The 26,299-nt window shown below is 36.2% G+C and overlaps 1 protein-coding gene across 2 annotated transcripts in view; it reads left to right on the forward strand.

The window, feature by feature from the left end:
- Window positions 1–26,299, forward strand: part of Wdr24 (WD repeat domain 24) — a 223,103-nt gene that overhangs the window by 94,320 nt on the left and 102,484 nt on the right. For both annotated transcript variants that reach the window (XM_090383842.1, XM_090383843.1), the window contains exon 7: window positions 5,023–5,224. In XM_090383842.1, coding sequence (XP_090239968.1) covers window positions 5,023–5,224 — 202 coding nt within the window. The remainder of the gene's footprint in view (window positions 1–5,022; window positions 5,225–26,299) is intronic.

Below are 26,299 nucleotides of genomic sequence, written 5' to 3' on the forward strand. Positions count from 1 at the left end.
GAAAAGTTCAATGAAGCACAAGCAGTTGCTCTTGACATCTCAAAGGCTTTCGATCGTATTTGGCACAAAGATCTCCTAAACGAGCTTCCATCTTATGGTTTGCCAAATGCTTTTTGTAATTGGTTATCCAGGTTTCTTTCTGATCGCTCATTGAGGGTGATGGTAGATGGTTCTCTGTCTTCTAACTTAGCATTGGCATTAGCATTAGTAGAGGCATTTGATGCAAGAAAGCAAGCTTATGCAGCATCAGCCAAAAAAAAAAAAAAAAAAAAAAAACCCCACTTCCACTTCACCCCTCTGTTCGTTCAAAATACCTGTCCAGCTGAGCCTTAAACTTATTTAGGCTATCAACCTCCACTACAAGGGATGGAAGTCTGTTCCACCAACCAACCACCCGCTGGCTAAAGGCAAATTTCCGCACGTCTATCCTACATCTGTCTTTCCTCAATTTGAATTTATGCCCTCTCAGGTGATTATTCTAAGCTAGAGGAAGAATCCCATCAGCATTGAGCATGCTCAAACCATTCAAGGCTTTATACACCTCTATCAGATCACCTCGCTGGTGCCTAGTCTCCAGACACTGTAATTTGCAAAACTTAAGCCTTTCTTCGTAAGAGCACCCCTTTGTTCCATTCACTAATCTTGTTGCCCTTCTCTGTACTCGTTCCAGCAGCTCTACATCCTTCTTGAAATGAGGCCTCCAGACCTGTATACAGTACTCTAGGTGTGGCCTGACCATTGCCTTATACAATGGAATAATCACCTCCTTATCCCTGCTGGAAAAATTCCTGTATATCATTGACAATACTCCATGAGCTACTCTTGCAGCCCGTCTGCACTGCTCAGAGAACTTCATATCTGCCTGCACAACCACCCCCAAGTCCCTTTCATTCTCTACCACTGTCAGTGTAGTACCACAGAGTTGATACGTTGCTCTGGGGTTGCTGTTTCCCATGTGTAGTACTTTACATTTGTCAATGTTAAACTTCATTTGCCACCTCTCAGCCCATCTGCTCAACCTTTCCAGATCCTGTTGCAGCAGCATAGTGTCAGTAGTGTCCTTGACAACCCTGCCAACCTTTGTATCGTTTGCAAACTTGGACATTAAGCTTGATATACCATCATCAATATCATTTATAAATACAGAAAACAATAATGGACCCAACACTGAGCCTTGAGGGACTCCACTAATAACATTAGTCCACGATGAGCAGTGTCCATTGATTACCACTCTCTGTCTTCTCCCCCTCAACCACCCCTTTATCCATAGCAGCAATTTGCCTCCAATGTCACACTGCTCCAATTTGTGTAGCAGTCTTCCATGTGCAACAGTATCAAAAGCCTTTCTAAGATCCAAGTATATAATATCAAAGCTATTCCCTGCATCCAGTTCTTTTGTGACTGCATCATAGTATCCAATCAAATTGGTTAGGCAAGACTTCCCCTTAACAAAACCATGCCGTGTCCGAGCTATAACTGAAGTCTTGTCTAAATGATCCTGCAGTGCCCCTTTAACCAGTGCCTCCATTAATTTTCCTGGAACAGAAGTTAAGCTCACAGGTCTATAATTACTTGTGTCAGCCTTTGATCCTCCTTTGTGAATTGGGGTCACATTTGCACATTTCCAGTCTATGGGTACCTCCCCTGAGTCCAAGGAAGCTCTCATAATTATGGCTAAGGGTTTGCTTACTTCCTTTGCTGCCTCCTTTAATATAACTGGATAGATCCCATCCACCCCGGGTTCCTTTCTTGTGTTTATCTTCAACAGTTTTTCCTCCACTGTACTCCCAGTTATTTCAAGATTCTGTAGCTTACTGCTAGAGTTGAATACACCTCTGGCATTCCCCTCGCTGAATAACTCCTCATGTGTGAATGTCGATGCAAAATATTCATTTAGTTTGTTAGCTACCTGAGCAGGGTCATCAACAGTTGACCCATCAATATCAAGTGGACCAATCTGATTCATCCCCTTCCTTCTAGAGTTTACATAAGTAAAGAACTCTTTGCTGTTTTTCTTTACATCCCTTGCCAAGGATTTCTCGTAATCTGCCTTCGCCTACTTAACCTCCTTTGTAACTTGGTTGCATATCAACTTGTATCTATCATATTGTATCTATCATTGTATCTATCATGTATCTATCATCTAATGCTGGTGTCCCCCAAGGTTTAGTTTTTTTCCCCACTCATCTGGGTGGTGGTGCCCACTGAGAATAAATAACAGTAGTTTCCTCTACTAGAGAAGTGTTATTTATTCAAAGTAGTTGTTGTTGTTATTTAGTTTTTAGGAGCATTAGTAACTAAGGCCATATTGCTCCGAGGATGTGCGGTGGTCATTCCCTGACCTTTCCGCATCCTCCATATTTGGTGGTCACAGGCTCGAGCCGTGGTCTAATCAAGAAGTGTGTGCTACGCACTGCCGCTCCTTCCCACCTGGCTACGGAGGTGCCCATTCAAAGTAGTGGAATACCTGGTATCCGTATCTCATATTGTGAAGGTAGTCACAGTATGAGGTAAAATCAAACGATGCCTTTACACTATTCAGGTAGTTAAATTTATGGGTAAACTATGCTGTATTTACACCGATATATAGTTAATTTCGACCCAAGGCATATTATGCCTCATGCATTTAATCTTCAGTTTCCTTTTTGTGAATCCCTGCTGTTGACCCGCTAGTTATTATTGCCTTCATGTTATTTTTGTAAAGCACATTTCTGGACGTCACTACCATAAAACAATAAAAACAATTTGCACTTTCCAGTTTATTGGTGTTTTCTGTTAGTGTAGTCTATTATAAATGGGTAGTAAAACTCTTATCTTCTTGCATTTGCTATAGTACCAATAGCTGGAATTCTGTGGGTTTTCATGTTATTATGGCGAAATGTGTTTCGCCTTTCATGAAATATTTAATCATATAAAAAACATAAATAACTTTTCAGAAACTCATTACTTTGTATCGTGTTTGTTGCAAATTGTGAGTGCCGTGTTCTTTGTTATTAATTGCTTATCATTTTTACTGGTTTAAATTTTGCAACAACAAAAAAAAAAAAAAAAAAAGTCAGTGAACAGAAATATCAGTTAGTATGTAGATATTACGGTACGTATTAATTAAGCTTCAAATTATGTCAGTTGATCCAGAGCTTGTGGAACTGATTAGGGAATTGTAAGATAACAATGTGGTATATATATATATTAAATATATATGTTTCCTCTTTTTTATTTGTTTTCAATGGAAAAAATATCTTTTTTTGTTTTCAGAAGCTGTTGTGGTCGCTTTCAAACCTTGTTCTACTTTGTATTTTAATTAGGTTAGGTTTTACTTTAATTAAAGCTAATTAAATACTTTGTATTTCAATAGCTTTAATTAGGATTACTGACAATTTAAAAACAAAAAAATCCAGAAACATTGCCGTGAATAAGTAGATAGAATGTAGTGAGTTGGTTAACTATGTAAATCACTTAACACAATAAATTTACTCTTTAAATATTCACATGATCTCTCCCTGGCCTAGGAATGTTTCCTTTTTCTTAATATTTCAGTGTGAATAACCATGTATTCTCCTTTTCCCATCACAATAGTATCATGAAATTGTCTTTGTATAGTTCTGCATAGAATTCTGTGAATTGCACGGAATAATTAAAATTATTCTTCACGCTAAATATCTCTCTATACGTTAAAAAAGCTTTCCTCCTAGTGATATTTATTCGAGCCAATCGGAGAAGAGGGTGGAGCAATTATGTCACTACAAATGCGCATGTAAATAATTGCATTGTTGCCTTCCATTGAAAGACAACTGCCTCCATAATGTTCACCAATCTTGTGCACGTGCTTCACTGTCTAATGCATGACCACGCCCAGCATCATTTGATGTTCCATTGTAATGTCAGCTGACTCGATACATCTTCAAACAGGCCTATGGGGCTGGGAAATTCCATACTGCAATAATTAAAGACAAACACCAGCCAAGGAATAAAAAAAAATTTTTTACTATAAAAATAATGTGATACACTATCGGAAATATTACAATAAATAAAATAAATTATGATAAAATGTTAAAAATATAGTTAATAATATACTGAAGCAATAAAACTATCTAAAATAAACTGGATTAAAAGCGATAAAACCTGAAGCTTTCGGAGACTGCTGTCTCCTTCTTCAACAGTTAAAGTAAAACATACTGTTGAAGAAGGAGAAAGCAGTCTCCGAAAGCTTCAGGTTTTATCGCTTTTAATCCAGTTTATTTTAGATAGTTTTATTGCTTCAGTATATTATTAACTATATTTTTAATGTTTTATCGTAATTTATTTTATTTATTGTAATATTTCCAATAGTGTATCACATTATTTTTATAGTAAAAAATTTTCTATTCCTTGGCTGGTGTTTGTCTTTAATTATTGCACTATGACTCGATACAGTTTGTATATTTTTAAATAGTTTAGTATTTTGTAAATATTTTAAATATTTGTATAGTTTGTAAATATTTTAGTTATATATTTTAGTCCTGCTCTTTCAGATGCAACAGTGTTTCTAATGCATTATGGAACCTGAAGCAAAAGGCCTTTTCCTAAGTGACCTATGTAAATGCAGGTAAATAATTACATAGTGATATTTATTCCACCTTGAGAATGCTGCGTGGTGGAGTAGCCAATGGGAGAAGAGGGATGTGGGTCATGTAATACAAGTGGGTGGGGCAATTATGTCACTACAAATGCACAGTAAATAATTACATAGGTCATTTCCTGATTAGATATCGATCAGTACGTTTCAACAGGTGTGTCTTTTACGTAGAAAAGATTTGACTTACTCCATCATGCCTCTACATTTTACATAGAAAAGCATGTGTGAGGGTTGGCGAGCCCCCTAGTTAATATTATTTTCATAATTGTAATTGCTGTTTTTAAATGTTTACTTATATTGACATTTGTAATATATGCAAATAGTTAAAATGATTAAATGAATTTTGTTTTGCATTCAGCAAAAATAATTTCATCTATATTTGTTTAATAACTCCTACTTTTTTAAAGGTGTGGAATATTACTTCCAAGCCTGAATTGGAACACTGCATTCAGACTATTGCTTCTGTAGCTCATATTAAATGGCGCCCTCAGAGGAAATACAACATTGCAAGTAGTTCATTAGTTGTAGATTTTACTGTAAACATTTGGGATATACGTAGACCATACGTTCCATTTGCAGCATTTAATGAACATCGAGATGTGACTACAGGTAAGTTGAAAGAAAATTTCATACAAAAAGAATCACAGTAATCATTTATTTTATTTTATTCTTTTTTTTTTTTTTTTTTCATTTGAGCTTATGTACTGTGTGTGTGTGTGTGTGAGAGAGAGAGAGAGAGAGAGAGAGAGAGAGAGAAAGAAATGTAGCAGATGAAACATGAATAGGAGACCTTTAATTTTCCAGAGGTAGGTTGAGATTTTATGGTTGAGTCATATGAACAGTAGTAGTATATTTCTGGAGTTATTAGACTGCTTCTCATATCAACATGTTATATGAAGTCATGAATATGGATGCCATGCTATGTGCAGCAACAATATTCGTGACCTCATTTTAACTGAGGTAGGTTGAGATTTTATGGTTGAGTCATATGAACAGTAGTAGTATATTTCTGGAGTTATTAGACTGCTTCTCATATCAACATGTTATATGAAGTCATGAATATGGATGCCATGCTATGTGCAGCAACAATATTCGTGACCTCATTTTAACTGAGGAATCAATTGATATTGAGAATTTTTGCTTTAAGGAACCTTTACCAGGAGTGATCATAATGTATTATTATGTTAGCATTAGCATTAGTTGAGGCATATGATGCAAGAAAGCAAGCTTATACAGCATCAGCCAAAAAAAAAAAAAAAAAACCTTCCCATTTCACCCATCTGGTCACTCCAAATGTGGCGTATCTAAAGAGATAATTGTTATCATGGCAAAGGGAAAGGTTTTAGAATTTTGCAAGGATGCAATAATTTTGCGTTATGATGGTCTCAGGCACTATTTAAAATATATTCAATGTGAACAGTTAATTAATCTACCAAGTACAAATGCTAAAATGGGAAATGTTCAGAGAAGTACTTTTATAAGACCCTGATCTTTTTTTATGCATTTAAAGAGTTATTATTCAAACTAGAGTAAGGTGCACAATCATAGAACTTGAACAGTGATCAATGTGATTCAATATCGTGAATTGTCTGCAACAACAAGGAAGATTACATTGGATGAATGTAAATTATGTAATAAGCTTACGCTAGGAGTAAGACATGCTAAGGCAGTCTGTAAAATGACTTTGCCAAAGCACCATGGGCATTAGTAAAAGAGTTTTTCTTATATGTGAACACTAAGAGGAAGGGGCTGAACTATATTAATCCACTATAGGATAGCTTTGATAACATCACTGATGACTCTAAGTAGATAGTTGATGAGCTAAATTCTAAATATACTCACATTCAAGCATTGTGTTTTACTTAACATCAGTATTGGTCCAGATCAGCGTTTCCCAAACTGTGTTCCACGGAACACTAGTGTTCTGTGAGATGTGAACTAGTGTTCCGTGAAAAATCTTAATCAATAATTAATAAAATAAATTAAATACATTTTGCATATTTGTAGTGTACACCACTTTTGTATCATTATAATTTTTTAACATTATTATTTTTTTTATTATTAATATACTGGGATATACTAATAATCAAATAGACCACGGAACACTTTATTTTGGTGGGTTTTTGCATAGAGAAATATGTAGAGTTAATGACAGCTACGAAAAACTAGCATTGTAGTGATCTAATATGCCATTTGTATGCGATTTAGCCCGGAGTACACTGGTTGAAGGAGAGGGGGAAGTGAACCGATATTACAACTAAACTCACTTCCTTGTATACATTTTTTTTTATAATTATCAGTATTTTGAAATATCTCTCTATACATTAAAAAAGTTTTTTCCTAGTGATATTTATTCAAGCCAATAAGAGAAAAGGGCGAGGCAATTACGTAACTAAAAATGCAATTAATTATTGACTACTGCCTGCATAGCGTTCACCAATCTTGTGCACGTGCTTCCCTTTCTAACATTTGATGTTCCATTGTAGCATTTTTTGTATATTAATGAATATTGTATACATATTTGTAAATAGTTTAGTATTTTGTAAATATTTTAAATATTTATAGTTTGTAAATATTTCAGTATTTTAGTCCTGCTCTTTTGGATGCAGTAATATTCCTCATGCTTTATGGAACCTGAAGCAAAAGGCCTTTTCCTAAGTGACTTATGTAAACACAAGTAAATAATTACATAGTGATATTTGTTCGACCTTGAGAATGCCGAGCACTACAAATGCACAGGTGAAAAGTTACATAGGTCATTTCCTGATTAGATATTGATCAGTGCGTATCGACAGGATACGCACTGATCAATATCTAACATAAAAAGATTTGACTTAACTCTGTATACCTCTACATTTTAAGTAGAAAAGCATGCACGGGGGGTGGGCAAAGCCCCCTAGTTATTATTAAAATGAATGACTATAGATTTGTGGTTGAAGAAAGGAACTTTAAAACGAGACACAAGTACTCCTAGTAGTGTAACTGTGGTCAATGAAAATGAACACAATATTATCACACTTCAAGGTGAGGATGAACAATCGCAGCTTTTCGTTCCCCAAAAATCCAAAGTGAAAAAACAGGAACCAACCAATAAAAGACCAAAACGAAAGTATGACGACAGTTATTTAAATTTGGTTTTACATGTGTTGGAAATAAAGATGCTCCTGATGCACAGTGCATCGTACATAATAAAATATTAGAAAACAGTTATTTCGCTCCTGCTAAACTTGTGTTTCGTAAGTGTTCCATAAATATATTGTGAGATGAAAAGTGTTGCAAAAATGTACTATGAGATAAAAAGTGTTCCGTGACTAAAAAAGTTTGGGAAACGCTGGTCCGGATAATGGTTATCAGGAAATAGAGTTGTATGATCATTGAAAATGGATTGGATGAGAAATTACCATGCTTAAATTTTGAAAAAGCATTGGGGTGGGAGGGATGGATTTACCAGTGATATTAACTCTAGTACACAATAGAGCATAAAAGACACTAACAACAGAAAAACTTAGAAATTTAAATGTCTGTTAATTAACATCGATGTTGATTAAAAAATCTAAATATATAATAATATTCCTCCAGTATAGTATTCACTTTTAATCTGTATCATTAATTATTTTCTTAATTGTGAAATTGTAGCCTCAAAAAATTCTCTACAGTTCCATGTTCGTGCAGAAAGTGCACTTGTGCCCACTTTTGGGAAATATAAATTTTTTTTTATATATAACAAAACTACTACTACTAAAGATATTTCTTTTTATTATCCAATATAGTATTGGTATTACTATTGGAAAACGATGCAAGGAGCCAATCTTATATAGCATCAGCCAAAAAAAAAAAAAAAAAAAAAAACTATCCACGTTATCTGTGCATTCCCCCTAATAATTTTTCTAATCCTTCCTTGTTTTTAATTTATTCAGACTACCCACTTTCACATCATCAGGTGGAGGTTTGTTCCAAAAATCAATTACTCTCTGACTGAAAACAAATTTTCACACATCTATCCTGCAACCACCCTTTTTTCTTCTTTCCCCATTTTAAATTTATATTCATTTATATCCCCTTGTGTTTGCCAGCTGAGAAAAGGTAAGGATGCCATCAACATTTAGTTTCCTCAGTCAATTTAAAGCCTTAAACACTTCAGTCAAGTCTCTTGTTGGTCTTTAGTTTCCAGTACCCTTTTGAGTCCCTGAATGAATAATCGTGTTCTTTTCTGCATTCATTCCAACAGATCCACCTTGAAATTAGACTTCCTGACTTGTAGTAGTATTCAAGGTACATCCTAAATTTTGCATTATGATGGTCTCAGGCATTATTTAAAATATATTCAATGTGAACAGTTAATTAATCTACCAAGTACAAATGCTAAATGGGAAATGTTCAGAGAAGTACTTTTATAAAACCCTGATCTTTTTTTATGCATTTAAAGGAATAACAATGGAATAATCACCGGCTTTTTCCTGCTTTCAAAATTCCTGTATATTTGACAGAACACCATGAGCTGCCCCAACAGGCTGTCTGCACTGCTCACAGAACTTCATGTCTGACTACACGATTACCCCAGGTTTTTTTTGTTTTTCCACCACCCTGAGCATGGTACTACATAGTTGGTGTGTTATTTTGGAATTGCTGCTAACTAATGCAGTACCTTGCATTTGTCAATGTTAATCTAAAAAAAATTAGAGAAATTTACCTGACTATTATTCATAGAATACTTCAGTGCAACACTTGAATTTAAATGAACATAAAACTTCCTCTAACGACTTCTCTCACTCAGTCATACCAATGATTCGATGCATCCAGAATTGATAGCTAAGGAACCCCAGTCCGGCCCCAAAACACATAAAACCACCAATGCACAACATTGGTGGTTTCAGGATGAAATTTATCTCCTAGTATGCATATTGTGGTGCTTTCGACTTTAATTTTTCTCTTTCCATTGGGACATTACTGGGACCAGAAAAACAAAAAAATCTGTATAGAGGAGAATTATAGCCTAACACTCTATCTATGAATTACCCCAAGTGATAATTAGCCAGAATTATTTATTAACCCTCTGTTAGTTGTTGAACAAATGTAAATGATAGAATCAGAATAATAATAATAAAAGGGGGTGTGGTTAGCTCAGTGGTACGATGCCAGACCACCAATGTGATGGATCGCAGTTTGAATTCTGCTGGGGGAGGGGATGGAACTGCATGCTGCTTCATCAGACCTACCTCTCCCAAGTTCGAAGCGATGGCTGAGGCAGAGAGTGGTGCAATTTGGTGTCACTGCCAATAACTACCACCCACCACTGGATGACAAAAAAGCCAAAGCTAATAAAGGATAAATGGAGGAAAAAGCTAATGCAGGATAAAGTCACTCGTATTCGGGCCTTAGGCAGAGGGCTTGTTCAAAAGTTGGAGACTCTCTCCTGAGAAAGACAGTGGAACGAGTGGTGCCATTCCATGTGAATGGAACCAAGGGTTGCTCTTACGAAGAAAGGCTTAAGTTTTGCAAATTACAGTTTCTGGAGACTAGGCACCTGTGAGGTGATCTGATTGAGGTGTATCAAGCCTTGAATGGTTTGAGCATGCTCAGTGCTGATGGGATTCTTCCTCTTGCTCCGAATAATCACCTGAGAGGGCATAAATTTAAATTGAGGAAAGACAGATGTAGGATAGATGTGCCTTTAGCCAGCGTGTAGTTGATTGGTGGAACAGACTTCCATCCTTTGTTGTGGAAGTTGATAGCCTAAATAAATTTAAGGCTGAGCTGGACAGGTTTTTTTTTTTTTTTTTATTTGGCTGATGCTGCATAAGCTTGCTTTCTTGCATCATATGCCTCTACTAATGCTAATGTATGGCTACCGCAAGGGTAGGGCAAAACCATCCAACCCAACCAACTAGAAGTGTTTCCTGTGCAATTGCACTAGTGGCACCCAAGAAGGAAGAAAAAGCTAATGCATGAAGTGGAGCATTAAAATGAATATGTTCAGCATTCAAGCACATTGTGAAGTAACCAAGATAAAGATTGATATGACAGTATACAGGATGAAAACACACACACCAAATGGTTGGAACAGTTCCCATCTGTTCAGGTCACTGAACAGCAAATTGCAGACCATTATCATGAAGAATCTGATAGCTCCTTCAATCTTGGAAAAAAATCAAGCAGTGACAACCAATCAAGAGTTACAAACTACAAAGAATGTGGACACAACTGAACCACAACCCGAGGAGGAACAGCAAGTACAAGAAGTACAACCCAAAGTAGAAAAAGACAAGATCACGATATCTAGAATAGAAGAAGAGTGAAAAAAGGCCCTGGAAGAATTTGAGGAAATGGACTCCATAAAGACCCATGCCATACTGAAGCAGAGACTCAGCAGAATCCTATAGCAAGTTAGAGACCACCTCATTCAGCGAATAATACTGGATTATCTCAACAATAATGAAATAAAACTGGATGCCTCTGCACAGTCATTTACTTTACTACTGTAGCAGCTATCAGGATGAATGGAAGAGAAACCAGAGAACAATAGAAAATAAAATGCAAAGGTAAGGAACCACCAGCCTAGGAAAGAAGGCTGCAGCAGAAGATAGATGAGTTGTGTGAAGATAGGCCAAGTGACCCAGTACCTACACGGCAATAGGAGTAAGAAGCTGATCAGAAAAGTGAAGACCATCTTCAAGAAAGACAACGTCCACAGTAAACATGAGACCTGTAATCATGGGATCGAAGAACACCTGGATATCATCAAGCAAGATCTCCTTGCACTCAGCAAGAGACCTTGCTAATACAGGGAGAGTGCCCTTAGGACAACAGACAACCGGATATTTGATGAAAACCAGAGAGCCTTCTACAGGAATGTTGGACAAGAGGAGGAGGGCAATGGATCCATCTTCCACCAGCCAGATGGCACTTGAGGAGTTTTGGGGCAACCTGTGGAGCAGCAAAGTTAGCAATGATAGCTGCATCCCCTGGATAGACCTGCGATGGAAGAAAACCAAGGACGTACAAGAGATGACAGGGATTCGGGATGGAGTAGTATAACAGTCGATCAGGAAGTCCCACAGGGGACTTCCTGATCAGGGATAGATAATATCCACAGCTACTGGCACATAGCAGAGCAATTCACTCAGATAAGGCACTCAATACAATCCTAGAGTCTCAAGGAATCATCTATCTGAAGGCTAAGGACAAAGACACCAGAAACCTGGCAAACAGCTGATCACCTGTCTCCCAACAGCGAACAAGATCCTGACCAGCTGCATAACCAAGAAGATATCAGAGCATTTGGGGAGCCAGAACATCATGGCTAAGCAGCAGAAGGGATATAAGCAGATGAGAAAAGGAAAGGATGCAAGGAGCAATTGACTATTGATGTGGCAGTTATGGAGCAAGCTTACAAGAAGCACTGCAACCTATACATGGCCCACATCAACTATTGTAAGGCCTTCAATTCCATATCCCATAGCTGGCTGATAGAGACACTGCGGATCTACAAAGTCAACCCAACACTGACACACTTCCTAACAGCAACCGTGGTTGCTAGTGGAGGACCACCATCAAGGGGTGGAGAACATCACAATCAGACTGATCTTCCAGGGAGATGCAGAGTCCACTGTGGTTCTGTCTGGCACTCGACCCACTATCCACCATGCTTAACAACAGCAAGCTGGATATACCCTTAAAGAAGGGAAAAGAACCTTTACACCTTTTCTCACTTGATGTACATGTATGATATCCAACTCTATTCAGCAACCAAGTATCAACTCCAACAGCTATTCTGGATCACTGAAGAGTTCAGCACCAACATCAGGATGCAATTTGGCCTAGTTATAAATGCAAGACCCATGGATTGCATCAGAGAAATATAGCCAAGTGGTCAAGAGCAAGACTGCAGTAGCACACGCTGTTTGAATGGACATGGGTGGTGCTTCCGTAGCCAGGTGGGCAGGAGCAGCAGTGTGTAGCACACACTTCTTGATTAGACCAGGGTTTGAGCCCATGCTCACCAAATAAGGAGGATGCAGAAAGGTCAGGGAATGACTACCGCATATCCCAGGAGCAATATGGCCTTAGTTGCTAATGCTCCTAAAAACCAAAAAACAATAACAACATGGACAGTGGTTTAAGCCTGTGACTGCTAAATATGATTAACGATTGTATTTATTGTAAACTCTTCCAACCTTGTTGTTGTACCAGAGCACAAACAAGAACATTTTTATAACTGACTTAGCCCGGTAGTCAGGAATGAGGGTATAGTAGCACATGCTTTTTGAGTGAAATGTGGTTTAAGCCATGACTGCTAAATACGATTAATGATTGTAATCATGATTTATTGTAAACTCCCCTGACCTAGTAGTTGTGCCAGAGTATAAAAAAGGAAATTCAGTTGGCTGAAACTATCAACTGACCACTGGTGAAGAGATTGAAGCTATGAGAGAGAGAGAGAGAGAGAGAGAGAGACCTATAAATATCTGGGGATAATGCAGACTCAACAGTTACAACACATGATCAAGGTGCACCTGACTGAGGAATACAGTCAGAGATGGAGGAGCCTATTAAAAACAAAGCTGGATGGCAGGAACATTGTCAGAGCTATAAACATCTATGCAGTTCCGGTACTATCATATTCCTTCAGGATCAAAGTTGGACTAACACCGACCTGGAGGAGATTTATGAAAGTGACTGACCGAGAGACTGACCATAGCCCGGTAAGGAGAGAGAGGAAGGGGTATGACAGACCTCATTGAAGAACAGATGGAGGTGATCAGAACCCGAGGTAATACTTCCAAAAAAACACAGTGGCAATCTACCAAGCCATAAGGAAGATAGAAAACTGGCACACACACCCCTCAACAAGGAGACTCCCACTCACACAGACAGAAGAAACAAAAACAGAAAGATGGAAGATGGCACTCCATGACAGACACTACAGTGACCTCCATCAGGACTACATAGATAAGATGGCTTCCAACGCAAGGCTCATGAGCCAGAAGCACTTTCCCAAGACCAAAGGATTCATGCTTACCATCCAAGACCAGATAATCAATACCAGGAACTACAGAAAATGCATTGCCAAGGACCCCGTAGTGACAGATAACACCTATTGATGCTAATTGGCCCCGGAAACAATCCAGCATATCACCGTAGGATGCAGGGTGATCACCCAGATGGAGTACACTCATAGACATGACCAGGTCACTAGGATAATACAAAGTGCATTCAAGTTATATGGTCTCCAAATTTATTTCTCATAAAGTACATAAGATACAGAGCTGATACTTGCCTCACTTTTCAACTTATTCCCCTAGAAGCCGTGCACATTTTTTCACACCTGTTCTTCCAAGCTGTGAAGGCCACAGCAAAGCTTTCTTTGGAGGTATGTTCAGCTTGCTGGTAAATGGCTGAAGCAGATGCTTTTCAGGTAGGAAATCTTCTGCCACGAAGAATATCCTTCATCGTCGGGAACAACCAAACGTCACTGGGTGCAAGTTCAGGCTAGTATAGAAGATGTGGGATAACCTCAATTTTGTTTTCTTTAAGAATGTTTTGCACATTTCCAGAACGATGGGGGTGAAGTGTTGTCCTGATGCAAACAAATGTGATTCGGTCTGTGTGGACATTTTTTCTGAAGTGCTGGGAGAAACGTTTTCTTGAGAACTTCTGCATATCAGTTTCCTGTCACTGTAGTGACCCTACCCTTGGGTACAAAATGTGTAAGGATTATTCCATCAATATTCCAGAAAAAAGTAACCATCATTTTCTGTGCACTTGCAGCAACATGGAGCTTTTTAGGCAGTGGTGAATCAGTGTGCTTCCATTGGACAGACTAATGTTTTGTTTCTCTATTGAAGAGTAAAAACCATGTCTCATTCATTGTGACAGTCAAGGAAAAGAAATATCCATTTATGCATCATCTCGAGTGAGCATTGCTTCACACAAGTTGACACAATTGTCTTTTTGTGCATGTGTCTGCTTTATGAGTGGCGGACACCATTTTTACTATTATAAACATAGTATACTGTTTAAGGCACTGCAATCAATGTGATAGTTTATTGTGCTGCCATCTTCTGAAATCATTCAGAATTAATTGGCAGTTAGACTAAAAGCAGTCCCATGCATATACTTTATTTTGTGAGAAATAAATTTGGACACACCTCATACATCAGAAGCTACCACAAAAGTAGCAGTTGGTCGAAGAAAGTGTATTATATCACAAGTACAAATCATAGGCTGTACTAGAGACGCCCACTCACACACTGTATTGGCACCTTGCATAATAACAGACAAGTCAATCCTGCACAACAGACCACACATAACCCTCATTGACAAGAAGGAAATGGGTACCTACCTTGATCGTTTTATGGAGGTTGGTAGTGCCCAACACTAGCAACCTTCATAAAACCTACAGGGAAAAGATCAGGAGTTACACAGACCTGAGACAGGAAGTCAAAGAAATATGGTCATCCCAATCACTGAGTCAACTACCAGATGGTGCCAAAGAGCCTCCATCAGAACCTAGCAACAATAGGTTCCCAGAGAACATTTACATGGAACTCCAGAAAGCTGTGATCCTAAACACCTGTAGGATAGTTGGAGAGTTCCTTGATGAACAGTAATAATAGTAACTGGACACAACCAACCATACCATGCACTTGGTGTGGTTGGGATCTGTTAAACTCCAACAAAAATTTATGCCTCGTAATTTATAGTATATCAAAATGAAAAAAAAAAAAAAAAAAAAAACTGTATAAGCATTTAGAGCAGGGGTGGGCAACCTTTATAACTGGCAGGCCAAATAAAATGGCTATGAGGTACATGCGGACCATTTTTTTTTTAGCTTTCCATGATTTTTAGGATTATTTTCAGGATTATTAAAATTGTGTATAATTAAACAATTGTCAAACAGTTTTATATTATTATTTATTTTAATATTTATACATACACATAATTAATTTTATTAATAAAAAAAACGAAATAGAAATTCAGGATAAAATTACAAAAATACAATTCCAGTAACAAAATTGCAGTATTTTATTTTTATTTTTAATGAGAGATTTGATACTGTTTGTTTTTATCAGTGAATCGATATTTTTTGTAGCAATGTGCAGAATATTTTCTAAATTTACATCAGAAATTCCATTAATTCAAAAATATATATGGCAGGCTGGTTTTTATATATATAGTGGATTCCGGTTATTTGGGCCACCGGTTAATTGGGGCAAATCTTAAAAAACAGAAACCAAGCAAGAAAATAGACAGGGTTTACTTCGCTTAATTGGGACAGCATGCTGTTTAATCGGGGCAGGAGACCGCAGCACTGGAGATTACCCTACGATTGTCTCCGATGGTACCACATGGTTTGTTCAAAATTTTGGAGGTCACAACCATAAAACAATTAGCAGTCACCTATTTATTGGGTTTTTCTGTTAGTGAAATCTACCATAAACGACAGTAAACTCAATCTTACTGAATTTGCGATAATACTGACAGCTGGAATTCTGTGGGTTATTATAGTGAAATGTGTTTACACTTCCATGAAATCTTCAATCATATAAAAAAATTAATTTTCAGGTCTTCTCTTCATTTGTATTTTTAAAGCTTTGTAACCCGTTACTTGGTTCTCACTTGCGCGTATTTGTGTGTGCCTGTTCTTTGTTATTGATTGCTTATCTTTTTACTGTTTTAAATTTTAACCCCCACCCACAAATGTCAGTAAACAAAAATGTCAACTAGTTCGTATGTACATATTACAGTACGTATTAATTATTCCGATTATCACATATATTCTTCCGATTTTCACGTATTTTTTAATTGGTAAGGTAATAAAGGTAAATTTCTGCTTAATATATCTTTGCTTTTATAGCCTGTGAATAATATTCCTCCTATTTTTGCTAATTTTGAATCGCTGTTTAATAGAATTAAAATTCAATTCACAAACGTGCTCACAATGACCGGCGCTTACTGCACATCGTATAGTGAACGGTACTTTACTATATTGAGTTCGTCGTAACGTGATTTGATTGTACGGTGAACCAATTGTACAAAAAGGGGGGAGGGACATTGTATTTTTAACTATTTACGTGAAACTTGGGATAATTTGGGCAGCTGCTTAATCGGGCCAAAATGCACTAGTCTCGATGTGTCCCAAATAACCGGAATGGACTGTATTTTGAAAATGACTGCAGGCTGCAGGTTGCCATCCATGATTTAGAGAATACTGATTGAGCAAGTTACATGGAAAGATTTGATTTCATTTACAAATTTTTCTTAAATTTTTTTAAAAAAATTTATGTGATGGATAAGCGCCACCACCACCACTTTCAGAACCACAATAACATAAAACTAATGAGGTCAGATTAAATAAAATAATAATATTTGAACATTTATAGATATTCTGTATAGACAGGTTTCTACAGTTCATCCTGCTATAATATGTCATCTTACAATGCATGTTTCAAGTTACACCAATGTTTATTTGACACCTTGTTCACCATTAGGTGTATGACAATTTGAAGTTATGTATACAAAACTCATGCATTGCCATGTTATATTGTTTTTTTTTTTTTTTTTTTTTCACTAGCATCATTTAGTTTATTGTTGTCTATGAGCATGTCTTCTATATTTGGATTTGTTATATATTTTGTGTGTAAAAATTTATATACAGTTCCTATATATACATATTCTTAGAACCTGTACTATAAACAAATGAATACAGAAAAAAAGAAGACAAAGTATTTAAAAAAATGGAAAGCCTTAAATATTGAAATACAATTGGAAAGTTTAAAGCTTTTGCAAAAATGGTTTCTGACATTAAAAGAATCTGAATGTTCAAAAAAAAATTGGGTGATCTAATGAGCAGTTACAGATTTATTTTAGAAGGAAAAAAAAGCAAACTAATCAGCTGATCATTCATTCATTTAAAAACACTACATTCATTTTTTAAAAATACTGGACCAATACAAAAATATTCCCTCCCTCCTTCCTCCATTTGAAAAAATTAGCCATCAGATATGAAACAATATTACTCATATATCAGTATTCTCCCCAGAAAATTTTGTCATCCGGGTGGCATTATGTAGTAGTCAGGTGGGAAAAGTAATACTTCGCAATGTTATAAAATTTTCTGTTATTTATAAATGTGAATTAAGTGACTCAGAGCAAAATTTAATTGCATAATTTAACATTATATGCTCCTGTCACATAGTATGTTCAAATTAATATTGATCGAGATCAGTACCATACGGTACCCCAATAATCACTTAAATTTTAGCCAGGCGGTCAGTTAAATTCACTGGGCGGTGCACCCATTCGATAGGTCCTGGAGAGAACACTGTATATGTTTTATTCCAATAAATTTTTATTTAATAACTTTTGTGTTTTTTAATGTGTTATTTATCAATCATAGCAAATATGTATTGATAAAAATAAGTAACTATAGATGATATATAAGATGATAAATAACTATAACAATTTATAGCTTTTGTGGAACCTATTCTCTTGACTGTTATATGAAGCTGTGCATGCCATAGCATGCATTTCTGCTATGTTGTTTTTTTTTTTTTTTTTTTGGAATGATTGCCATCACACATATTAGCAGGATCTGCTGTATGTGGATTAAAATGGATTAGATATTGCATAAAACTACATTATTTGTATTAAAATGGATTAGATATTGCATAAAACTACATTATTTGTATTAAAATGGATTAGATGTTGCAAATAACTGGATATTTGACAGATGTATGAAAGTGTGCTCTATAATAAATAAATAAATGTCCATTTATTTTTTGTCAGATGAATACATAATTGATTGGAGATAACATACCCAATACAGCTGAGACCAGAACGACTTACATCATATCCCAATGTTGCATAAATAATAACAAATAAGTCTTATTTATATCAAGAATCATGCTTGGTGTATATCACATTTTTCTATAAATAATACAACTTTTATTGTACAGATTTACTATAAGTGATGGTAACAATGTTGAAAATTTATCATAATGAAAATATACACATTAATTTGAAGGGATGGACTAATATGCAATGGTTTTTTTTTTTTTCTGATGCTGTATAAACTTGCTTTCTTGCATTATTTACAACTGCTAATACTAATTCACATATAATACAAAATTCATAGGAACTGATTTTTTTCCTCCCACAGTATTCATTTATTTTATGGATTTAACTATTAATCAAGTATGTTTATGGTTCTTTTGGATCCCAGAGATTTTTGCCTCTCACATACTTTCCTTCAACTGTGTTCTGCATTTAAAACTTAGTTCTTTTAAGTAAAGGTGTTTTAGCATTAGTATATGATGCAAGAAAGCAAGCTTATACAGCATTAGCTAAAAAAAAAAAAAAATCCCATTTCACACATCCATTTGCTCTAAAGGTTTGTCCAATTGTTCCTTGAATTTATTTAAGCTATCTTCCACGACAGAAAGTTTGTTCCAGCAATCAACTACCTGCTGGCTAAAGGCAAATTTCTGCACATCTGTTCAACAACTGTCTTTCTTCAATTTGAATTTATGCACCCTCAGGTATATAATTTGAGCAAGAGGAAGAATGCCATCAGCATTGACCGTGCTCAACCCATTCAAGGCATTATACATCCCAATCAGATCACTTTACAGGTGCCTAGTCTCCAGATGCTGCAATTTGCAAAACTTAAGCCTTTCTTGGTAAGAGGATCCCTTCGTTCCCCTCACCAATCTTGTTGCCCTTTTCTGTACGTGTTCTAGCAACTCTACATCCTTCCTAAACTGAGGCTTCCAGGCCTGTATGCAGTACTCAAGGTGTGGCCCGACCATTGCCTTATAAAAAGTAATAATCACCTCCTTATCCCTACTAGCAATATATCATTGACAAAACCCCATTACCTGCTCTGGCAACCTGTCTGCACTGCTCAGAAAACTTCATATCTGACTGCAAAATTACCTCCAGGTCTTTTTCATTCTTTACCACCCTGAGTGTAGTACTGCACAGTTGGTAGATTTCTCTGGGTTTACTTCTACCCATATGCAGTACTTTGCATTTGTCAATGTTAAACTTCAGTTGCCACTACTCAGCCCATTTGCTCAGCTTTTCTAAAATGTGTTGCAGTAGCATGCAGTCATTACTGTCATTAACAACCCTGCCAACCCTTGTATCATCTGCAAACTTGGAAATTCAGCCTGATGTATCTTCATCAATATCATTGATAAATATACAAAACAACATTGGGTTCAACACTGAACCCTAACAACTTGCCCTTAATGCCATTCTGCTGCAATTTTTACAGTAGCCTTCCATGTGCAACAGTATAAAAAACTTTCCTGAAATCCAAGTATATGATATCAGAATTATTTTTCGCATCCAGTTCCTTTGTTACCACATCATACTATCCAATCAAAAAAATTGGTCAGACAAAACTTCCCCTTAACAAACCCATGCTGTCTGAATTATTACTACAGTCTTGTTTAGATGATCCTGCAATGCTTCTTTAACCAGTGACTATTATTTTCCCTGGAACAGAGGTTAAATTAACAGGTCTGTAATTACTCTTGTCACCCTTTGATCCCACTTTGTGAATTGGGGAGTCTGTGAGGACCTCCTCTGAGTCCAAGGATGTTCTCATAATTATGGCTAAGGGTTTGCTTACTTCTTTTGCTACCTCCTTCAATATAACTTGATAGATCCCATCCACACCAGGTGCCTTTTTTATGTTTAACTTCAACAATTTCTTCTCCACTTTGCTCTCAAGTTATTACAAAATCATTTAGTTCACTGCCAGAGTTTGATAAGCTTCTGGCCTCCTCTTCCCTACAGACTTCCTCATGTGCAAATGTAGATGCAAAATACTCATTCAGTTTGTCAGCTACCTCAGCAGATTCATCAACAACTGAACTGTCGATGTCAAGTTAACCAATCTGATTCATTCCCATCCTTCTATAGTTTACATAAGTAAAGAAGACTTAGCTGTTTTTCTTTTTTCATTCTTTGCCAGAGTTTTCTCGCAATCTGCCTTTGCTTGCCTATCCTCCTTTGTGACTTGATTACAGACTATCTTATATCTATCATAGGTATCTGTGTCTCCTGATAATTTATATGCATCCTATGCATTTTTCTTGTCTGCCATTAGTCTCATTAGTTCATCTTACATCCATTTAGACCTAAACCTTGAACCGTAGCCATTTAGGCCTAAACCTTGAACCGTATTTCTTAGTTGATATGAAATGCCTAGTTCTTTCCAGGATTAATTCCTTGAATGCTTCCCATTTAGAATTTGCTGTTGTTAACATCATCAGTTGGTCCCACTGTATAGAATTTAAAAACAGGAAAACAAAATTCCTTCTCTTTACCCCTGATGGTTGTTACATCTTTAAGTAAATCCCACATCAGTACACTGTGATCACTACCACCTAGTGGTTCCTTTATCTGGAAATTCTTAATGCATGAATAATCATTGCCGATAATCAGATCAAGAGTATTACTCCCTCTAGTTGCCTCTCGAATGTGCTGCTGTAGAAAAGAATCATCCAGTAAATCCCCAAAAGTCTTGCTAGTGTATGAGTGACGAATCCACAAGTTCCAGTCAATATCTGGGAAGTTACAATCCCCCATTATAAGACATTCTGATTTATTGGCTCTCTATTTCTCTGTACAATTGTTCATTATACTCATCAGAGTCACTAGGCATTTAATACACTCCTACTCTTATTTTTTCTTTCCCAGTGCTTATGTCACACCAAACTGACTCAATATTGCACTGTCCATGTATATAAACGGGATACACTTCCTTATATTTTGTGTTTCTTAACTAACTGCATAACCCCTCCTCCCTTCCTATCCTGTCTATCCTTTCTGTACATATTGTACTCCCCATATACCAATTCTGCACTACTTATATCTGTATGTAACCATGTCTCTGATATCTCAACAATATCCACCTTTGATGTCTTGACCAGCACTTTAAATTCATCAGATTTATTTACTATACTCCAAGCATTGGTGTACTTGCAAGTATACATGCACTTGTTCTTACTCTTAGTTATCCTAACATAGCCCATGTATTTACTTGTTCCATGATGACTCCTAGCAGTCCATGAAATCCCCAGCTCCTTGCTTTCTAGGCTGCTGATCATTCTAATAGAAGCAGTGCAAAAATCACTTTTGCCTCTGCCTGCAGCTACTGTGAATCTTTTAGTGTGCAAATCCCCCCCCCCAAGCTAGCAGTTTTCCAACCCACCTAACAGTGCCTCGATAGCATCAGCAAATATTCTTGCACCCATTCTATTTAAGCGTATCCCATCCCTGTAGAAGGAATCTTTTCTGTTAACAAACACAGACCATGCTGAGCAAAATTCTATCCCCACGAGCCTTGCACAATCTCTCCAGGCTGAAATTTCTTCGATTTATCTTGATAGTTTAAAAAACTGTTGCTTATCAAGCAGACAAGAAAAAAGCAGGATCGTGTAAGAAGTATCATTAAGCTGAACTCTTAGTAAATGGATAGTCTGTTCTGTGCACTAGGAACAAAAAAAAAAAACTCTTCTTTGAAATTTTAATACATATGCAGTTTTTATCATTCCAAATTGATTTTATGGTGTGTGAAAGAATTTTTGTTGTTTTCGCACTAAAATTATTCTTCAGATATATTGAAACAAACTAGTAGGTCATGCTCATGGATTCATATTTCACATTAATCCCTGAATGTCTTCTGCTGGGAAAAGTATTAGCTTTCAATTCTCACAGTTTTATGATGTGATATGATAAATATGATAACAATTTGCATTCTGGACAAGTCAAAAACCATTATTTTTTGGTTTATGCAATGTAAAAATCTTTGCAGTAATGTGAGTTTGAGATATAGACTGAAAAAATATTACTGTATTTTGCCCTATCACATTTGGATTCAAACACACAGAACACATAACTCTTACTTGCATTTAACTACTTGGCCGTAATCATGTCCTTATACGAGATGATGGATAATGCCACCATAATTTTTTAATGTGAATGATACATTTATATTATTAGAATCTTTTTCCTGAAATTAGCCCCTGTGCATATTGATTTATATACACTAAAACCATATTGTCTGCAGACTGAGATAAAAAATTTAATAAAGGGTGATAACATGAGTATTTACTTGAAATAAGTATTTAAAGACTAAATGCACAAGGCATAGTGTGATATGGGTTTAAATTAACTATGTGATATAATATATATTTCAACTGTATAAGTATATACTTGGAACGAAAACACTTCACCTCTGTAAAGTGTAGAATCTGTTTATTAGTGATATAGTCTTAATTTTCATGGATGTTTTCTCCTTTACTTCTTCAATAATTCTGATCTTGTTGTTAACACTGCAAAAAACAATAAACCTCTTTTGTTGTGTTTTGTGACAATGAAACAGCAAGAGAGAAGAAAACATTCCCAACTGTTTGATTGTTAGACAACTCTATTAGTTAAAAGTAGATCCTTACATAGGTGAAGTGCCTCATTTCAAGTACAGGCACTCCTCAACTTACGTACTTAATCGGTATTTTTTCATGTATGTAAGGCCATTTTGTATGTAAGTCCAACTTTGGTCTTAGATACAAAATACATGTACAGTATAATGCACTGAGATTATAACCCCCAACAAACTTCATCATGTACAGAATTTTACAATTTGTAACTGAATTAAATGAGGCTGAAAAAATATACAATGAATAATAATTTAGAGTACAGTATTTATTCAAAACTAATTTAATCTAAATATGATACATAATTTAATTTCATCTGCAATCAAATTACTTTACGATGGACTCTCCAAAATAAAATACTGTTCAATACTGTATATGATATGTAGTAAGCGCCAGTCATTGTGAATGTGTTTGCAAATTTTAATTGTATTAAATAGCTATTCTAATAAGTGAAAATAGGAGAAATGTTATCCACAGGCTATAAAAATAAAGATATAGAGCAAAAATTTACACTTTACTTCCTCCAATTAACAAAATTAAATGATGCATTAAAATCGGAAGAATATTTCCCACAGGTTAGTAAAATAAAAATAACTTTAAGCTTACATGCATAGCGTAATTAGTACGTGCTGTAATATGTACCTTCTAACTAGTTGATGTTTCTGTTCCCTGACATTTTGGGGGATGGTTTAAAATTTAAAACAGTGAAAAAGATAAGCAATCAATAACAAAAAACACGGCATGCACAAATTGCAACTAACACGATACGTGCAAGTGAGATACGGAGTAACAACTTTACGAAGCTCAAAAAATAGGAATGAAGAGAATATTCTGAAAATTTATTTATGTTTTTTATATGATTGAAGATTTCAGTGAAGGGGAAGCACATTTCACCATAATAACTGAAAAATTCCACAGAACTCCAGCTATCAGTATCATCTCAAATGCAATAAGATCGAGTTTACCCCCCAATTTTAATAGATTTCACTAACAGAAAAGCCCAATAAAGTGGAAACTGCTAATAGTTTTTGTTTTATGGTGGTGACCTCCAGAAATCTACTTTAGAAAAATGTCATGAAGGTGTTCAAAATTGATTCTTATAACCGAACATGACAGCGTTGTGCTTGGTACACAGCTGCAAGTTGTACATAAGTAGAAGAGTGCCTGTATTTTATTATCATTATTATTAGTAGTAGTACTGGCAAAATGATGCAAGGAAGGAAGCTTATACAGCATCAGCCAAAAAAAAAGAAATTACCCACCTCATCTGTCCATCCCGTCTAATAATGTGGCAAATTCTTCCTTAAATTTATTCAGTTACCCACTTCCACAGCACCAAATGGTAGTTTGTTTCAATAACTTGATCAAGATAACCTGTGCAACATACTGTTCAAACATTACAAACATTATATAAGTGCCCCGGGGTACCAAGCGATCTTCTGTGCGATTTATAGGGCGATTTTTCTAGAGTGACAGAGTTTTTCCTTGTTTATTTTGGTTTAAAAGTTTTTCTGTTAATTAGCTCTACTTTTTAAAAGTATAGAAAGAGGGCCAGAAAAAGGAAAGTACCTTTTTCTTTATTGTTTATACAAACTTACTAATTCCTATGCTTGGCCACAAGCGGCACTGCTCCTGCCTCCCCGTGGCAGGGCCGGTAACCTTGGTGGAAAAGGTAATCCCCCAGGGCAAAAAGGAGTCGGCATGGATAAAGAAAATTATCCAGCCTTAGAGCCTTCAAGCTCAAATACCATAGATTGGTATAATTCTGATGAAGGTAGTGCGCAACATAAGCACTTAAAAATAGATAATCATCAACCTGAGTATCCAACTTTCCTGATTATCCATTCCTTAACTAGGCAACCAGTGAGCAAACTCTCTCCATTTATCATACAGAGATTTCTATAAAATGCTGCTGGATCACCTAAAATGGTCAAAAGGTTACAATCAGGGAATTTGCTTGTGGAAATTACACAGTTGAAACATTCAGAATTGTTGTTAAAGATGACAACATTTGATGGTATCCCTGTTAAAATATCTTCCTTCACAACCCTAAATAGTTCCAAAGGTGTTATTTCTGAGTGGGATCTATTGAATGTAACAGAAGAGTGTAACTGTTCTGTTACATTCAATAGAATGTAACAGGTCGTACACGCTAAGAGAATTTTGACTCGTAGGGATGGCAATCTCATTCCAACCCGTAGTGTAATATTCACATTCAATACTCCAAACTTACCAAATACTGTTAAAGCTGGTTATCTAAATTGCCATATACCAAATCCAATATTGTGTTATAAGTGTCAGAAGTTCGGACACTCTCAGACAACATGTCGAGGAAACACAATATGCCCAAAATGTGGATCCCAGGATCACACTCAGACTGTTCTGCAACATCTCCAGTTTGCCCTAACTGCAAGGAAGATCATCCTGAATATTCTAAAAATTGTGAGTTTTGGAAACTTGGGAAAAAAATACAGAAATTTAAAGTTGAAAATAAAGTGACTTATCAGGAAGTGAAAAGCAAAATAACATCATTGAAGTTGACCAGACTTGTAATATTCCAATTTCCATCCCCTCTACTAGTGGCATCAAGTTCCAAAGTGAGACCAGGATGACAAAAGCTGAATCTTCTACTAAAACCCAAATTAATACTGCAGAAATGGATATAGATGACAAAACTCAACAAGAATCTATATCAGAAACTTATGCCGAAGAAGATATGGACACTGGATGGCCTATCTTTCCTAAAAAAAATAAAATTAAAATAGATCGCAATAAGCCTACCACCTCTAAAAAGCAACTGGATCATCCTACCACTAAAACTAAATAATGAAGTGCATTTTACAGTGGAATTGTCAAGGACTATGTACTAATACAGATGAACTTTATGACCTAATCCAAGATTTCAATCCAACAGGCATTTGTTTACAGGAAACATTTTTAACTCCACAAGTTGTTGTTATTTGGTTTTTAGGAGCATTAGCAACTAAGGCCATATTGCTCCTGGAATATGCGGTGGTCATTCTCTGACCTTTCCGCATCCTCCGTATTTGGTGGTCACAAGCTCGAACCCCAGTCTAATCATAATGCGCCAATAAAACCCAATAACCCCCCCCCCTGGTCTAATCAAGAAGTGTGTGCTACGCAGTGTTGCCTCTGCCCACCTGGCTACAGAGGTGCCAATTCCACAAGTGATCCCCTTAATAAAGAAATATACTTTGTACAGGCATGAAAG

This window comes from Mastigoproctus giganteus, chromosome 10, assembly GCF_048544385.1.
Source record: "Mastigoproctus giganteus isolate SK-2022 chromosome 10, ASM4854438v1, whole genome shotgun sequence".
NCBI classification, from domain to species: domain Eukaryota; kingdom Metazoa; phylum Arthropoda; class Arachnida; order Uropygi; family Thelyphonidae; genus Mastigoproctus; species Mastigoproctus giganteus.